This window comes from Salvia miltiorrhiza, unplaced genomic scaffold (genome assembly GCF_028751815.1).
Source record: "Salvia miltiorrhiza cultivar Shanhuang (shh) unplaced genomic scaffold, IMPLAD_Smil_shh fragScaff_scaffold_59:::fragment_2:::debris, whole genome shotgun sequence".
NCBI lineage: Eukaryota > Viridiplantae > Streptophyta > Magnoliopsida > Lamiales > Lamiaceae > Salvia > Salvia miltiorrhiza.
This window is the reverse complement of record NW_026651471.1, coordinates 4,639-10,000: the sequence shown is the minus strand read 5'-3', so window position 1 is coordinate 10,000 and position 5,362 is coordinate 4,639. Positions and strand designations below refer to the sequence as shown.

Genomic DNA, 5,362 nt, shown 5'->3' with positions numbered 1-5,362 from the left:
TAAAGATAGGGAACAACATCACCTAATTAACTGTTGTGCAATCCGTTCGAGAGGTTTTTTTCAGATAGTAACTCTATATTACACCATGATCAATATTTTCCCAGACACTGGGTTAATTACCAACCTAACCCTAATGTTTAGCCTAATTACAAATCCCAGTTACCTTCCAACTTTACCAGTTGAAGTGGGTACTGTAAGAAAGTGATAAACCTCACAAGGATGTTTTTGTGCCTCGTGGGGGTATTTGTATGTTTTAGAAAGTCCCTTTTATTTTTAATGAATTTATCTTACCTTAGGGGTAATTTTTGAAAATAACTGTGGATAATATTATGCTATTAAAACATACAACAGATAAGGAATCAGACTGGAATTTTTGTACGATCATGTGTCAGATACTAACCTCCTTGGCATTCTGAGGCTGGTACTTGTCCGTCCATAGGCAATTCTCGGGCTTATTGTGACTTGTATGATAATGAGACATGATCCTGGGTAGCAACAGCATAAAAGATAATTCACAACCATTTCTCTCATGGAAAATCACTCTTAACACCTAAGGGTGTTTAGGGTTCTAATGCAGGTGGGACAAAGGTAATGTTTGCAACAGTTTACAAATTCAGGAAAAATGAGAATAAGAGTGTAAACCCTAGAGATTAACTTGGTGGTGAAAGATGTAGCAGCAAGTGGAAATAGAAAATATATATATAGGAGGAGATTCAAATGAGAATCCCCATTTAAAATGAGAACAAAGAACTATTCTCAGCCCTTTGATCATGAGGATCTACGATGAATGCATCATCTTGATGAACGAATGCAACACTTGGGTTTGAATCCCGGAAGGAGCAAAAATTTCTTCTTCTTTTTTTTTTCTATTTTTTCCAAGTGCAATTAATTTCACGGCGAATGCAGTGACTTTACACGTCGGTGTAGTGTAATGAATTCACACGATAAAATGTGAATTTCATGATAACCAACCCCTATATATATACACACACATATGTGTGTGTGTGTGTGTGTGGGAGTGTATAAAGTTACTTTGATTGTTCCAAGGTTATACTCGAGTTTTTTTAAATTCTTTTGATGTCATATTTAGTAGAAGAAATGGATTCAAGTGTAATTAAAATAAAAACTTTTTTCTTCTTGCACGAGAATACTCCGTATCTGAGCAAGCTACAAAATTCACAGAAAAACTGCAGAGCAGAAGCACTTCATGAAAGTAATCAGTATAATGGCAAACTGAAACTTCCAAGGTGCTAGAGTGAAAATGTGGACTTACACTACCCCCAATTGATTAACTATTCAATTCATACAGTTATCCTGGAGGGGCATGGGCATATTCGATCATTTTTTCTTATTACTTTTTACTTTTCTCTTTAGCATGGGTGGTGCAGCTTGGTAGCTCACAAAACTCATAAACCTAACTGATGTGATCATAATAGCTTTGGTTGTTATCGAATTTTATCTTCACATCCTTCCAAAATTCATTTTTTCCAAATGAAACTACAGATAAAGTTTTCTAACAAATTTTCACCCACAAATATTTTCTTTAGTACTACATTCCATAAGACATAAAGAACAAATCTAAACATATTACCTTTCCTGGAGAAGTTTATCCTCAAGCTGAAGATCCAAGTTCCCACCTAAGTGTATCTTGTTGACAAAACCGTTACTTTCTTGTTTGTGATCCTGAAAATTTTGAGATCATTCTCTTTACACTCCATATGAAAAATTAAGTAAAGGCAGAAGAGCTACATCTGGAAGGGGGTTCAACAATTTAAAAAGAGAACATATTCCCAATATATCAAGTGCATCATGTAGATCACACTGCTAAACCACTAGTCAAACATAGCTACTGAATATTATTATTACCTGCAACACAGATTCAATAGATCCAGCAAGTGAATCTTCTGTACATTTTGGCAGCACATTTGTATAATTTTCTTTGCTAAAAACCCCTTCTTGTGGGACAGAACACTGATGAGAGTTTTGGTTTAATGATGTTGGGGTGAATTGTGAGAAATTCATATAGTTATCAAAATTTAAGGAAACCATGGATCCTTCAAAAAGTGGTGAGCTTCCGCATTGCAGATCACTGATGGCACTTCTTTCAGAAAATATCCAATGTCCCCAAGTGAAAGTTGAATGATTGCCCTGCATGGGGATTCATTACACAAGAAATCACCTCTTAAACGTTTGCATGTGGCAGATCTGCTGAAGAACATCCTATTTCCTAGTTGTCAAAACAAATGGAGAACACACCTGAACATCCTCAAACACATGGATAGGGTTGAAAGCAATGCCTTTTTCCTTTCTCTCAACAGGGGACCAATTGCTTTCTGGATCAGTCATTGCTTGACTTGTTTTTCCCCCTTTCCATGACTTAAAAAATGGATGAATTTGTCGTCCAGAAAATATGCGTGTGTTTTCCTAAAACCATGGGAATTTCTCAGACCAACTCTAATACCATAATAATGAAAAGTAAGAATCCTTCAAACTTCTATGAAATATATTAACATTCTTCTACACCAAATTAAACACAAACATATGCACACCCCTCTTGGGGAAGGGGGGTATCAGGTTAACCTACCTCTGCTATCAATTTTGCCTCCAATCTTAGATCAGGAAGTTTATGCATAGGCTGTTCATCCGGTGGAAGATCACATGGGATGTGATCAAATTGTAACTCTCTTTTGCCACTTTTCATCTTCTTGCTGGGTGTTGAACTCCTCTTTTCCTTCCTCGGAGTTGATTTACCCCGCTGCTTCTGCTTTTGAGGAGTCGTCCTACAATCTACGGATTTTTTTCTTTTAGATAATTATGTAAATTGGTAAAGTAGTATATACTCCAATGTAATGTCAAATATCTGATAGATAAGCCACCAGCAGCATCTCAATGAGGTGGAACAATAAAAAAAAGCGCAATTGTGAGATAACATAACAGCTATTAATGAATCAGGAACCCATTCAAATTTCAGAACTTCGCATGGAAATAACATACTTTCAACAGAGCTCGGAACTGAACAGATATCACCATTTTCTTCAGGGGATTCCGCAGATATCAGCTGGCTTTGCTGCCTTTTCGGACGACGCTGCTCAGAGACCTTCACAAAGAAACTCGACTCTGCAAGAAAATGAAAGCAGACTATGGTATGAGTACTCCATTGATCCTCAACTGTACAATCTATGACATGACTCACTGGCCAAGACGGAATAGGGTTCTCTACTTCTCTTTCTATTTAAGACATAGTATCAGGAGAATTGCAGCTGGGTGTGGACTTACTAGGAATAACTGGGGAATCACTGTCTTTAACTTGCTTCGTTGGAGTTCCTTTTCCGTTTTCTATATCCTGAATAGTCAAGAATACATAAATAAGTGCATTTAGAAGATAGATAATTAATACTATGAATTAAGGTTACTTGCAAGTAAGTTACTTGAGCCTGAGTTCTTTTATGATGGAACGGAGTAATATCACAAGAATCAGACCTGCTCTGCAACTATCAGGAGTTACTGTTTAGCATCTTCCTAACACCATTACTATAACCCCTAATCATGCTTCAACTCCTTTCCTTGCTTAGATTATTTTGTATTCACACTCAGCACACTCACTTCTAAATTGGTCCTTCTGAAAGTTGACTCTATATGTCATGTACACAGATGCAGAACCTCCAAGTAGCTGAACTTCCCAAAATTCTTCTTCGCACACATATATTGTTATTTGAACACCACATTTATTTGTTACTCCCCATCAAAAGAATGACTATATTAGCCCCATCAACTAATCTAGTCTAGCTCCACCAGTTTATATGCATATGCTAGCACATAGTGATATGTAGACACTTATACACAAGTATTGGACATATTGGTAAATTAGCATTTTTAAATTATTTTTTGCAGGCAAATTTGTGAAGGCATCTGTATCATAGTCCGGCAAGAACAATCTTGGCTAGAAAAAAAAAAACATTGCAAAACGCGCACCAGAAACGATCTCATTCATTATGAATACATCTAGGCTGATCAGCAAGGTTTAGCTTGAACAAGTCATCCACAACTACTTTATCTATGGGATCTTACTTCAAACAAAAATAATAGCTGAGCTGCATGTTATAATAAATCATATAAACTAAAACTCCAAGAAAAATCCCCCTTCTATCACCATAAATATCATAAAAGGGACAATGCGGGATGTGATCGTTAAACCTACGAAGATACCTTCTTTGCAGAAGCTCGGGGCGTCGTTTTCTGTTTAGAATTGCCCTTCTTTTTAGTTCCCCTCCGCTTTTTGCTACTGCCACACCACTCCTCATCCTCATCCTCATCCTCTTGCACCACCGCTTCTTCTCTATCAGCGCCGCAGTTTTCCCCGGCCTTAATTGCAGTCTCCTTGTGAGGAAACAGCGTCGACTGAACCAATCGTCGCTTCACGTCCTTCCCCTCCATAGCTGAATTAGGGCTCCAAATTTGGCCCCTGTTTTTGAAGCTATTAGTTGGAGAGGATTGGAATTGGAATTGGAATTGAAGAAGGGTTGTGGTGAAACAGATAGTAAAAGATTTTGTATTGTGGAACTGGGTGTCAAAGGTAAATATCGTTTTTTGTGGGGGAAGGAAAGTGAAAAATACTCCCTCCGTCCACTAATTCAAGGCCTTCTTTCCTTTTTGGGACGTCCACCAACTCAAGGCCTATCCATTTTTAGTAAGTTTTTATTTATATTTAATTGATGGGTCCCAAAACAATACACTTTTTCTCCACTCAATTAATAAACAATACATTAATTGTGGGTCCCTTTCTCCACTCAACTAATAAAAATATATTTTTTCTTAAAACCCGTATTTTGCTCCTTAGGTCATGAATTAGTGGACGGAGGGAGTGCATATAATTACACAAGGAAATATTATCTCGAGGTATAAATATTGCATTACGGTGACCGGTGGAAGCGGTAGCGGGTTGTTTCAGGTGTTGATTTTCCCGCGCGGAATTTGCCTTCTCTTTTCCCTCCGGTTTTATATTTCACGCGCCTTCTCGTGCAATGGGCCGGGCATATCATGTGGAATTACGGGTCCTTTTTCTAGATAAATAAGAGGCCCATTACTAATTTTGAAAATATTGTCTTATTAATATTTTTTTTATGGCTAAAAAATACACGAATTTTGAATATATGATAATTTTCACCTAAGTTTTCAATTAAGCTAAAAAAATACATAAATTTATATTTTTGTTGCAATTTTAATCTAAGTTTGACTTTCAACAAAATTAGAACTTAGTTGACAGTCAAAATTAAGTTAAATATACTCCCTTCGTCCCCCAAATAAATTCCTAGTAGGGGATGACACGAGTTTTAAAGAAATATTGTTAATTGTATTGATAGTG

General features: G+C 36.9%; 1 protein-coding gene across 1 annotated transcript; it reads right to left on the bottom strand.

Moving 5' to 3' along the window:
- Positions 1-400: 400 nt before the first annotated feature.
- Positions 401-4,606, bottom strand: LOC131003011 (uncharacterized; the record flags this gene model as incomplete). The annotated part of the gene is made up of 8 exons (XM_057929486.1): positions 4,207-4,606; positions 3,277-3,343; positions 2,995-3,117; positions 2,585-2,787; positions 2,257-2,424; positions 1,867-2,148; positions 1,592-1,683; positions 401-485 (listed from the first exon to the last, which is right to left on the bottom strand). Coding segments are annotated over exons 1-8 (1,248 nt in total), but the record flags the coding sequence as incomplete, so codon positions are not given.
- Positions 4,607-5,362: the final 756 nt, after the last annotated feature.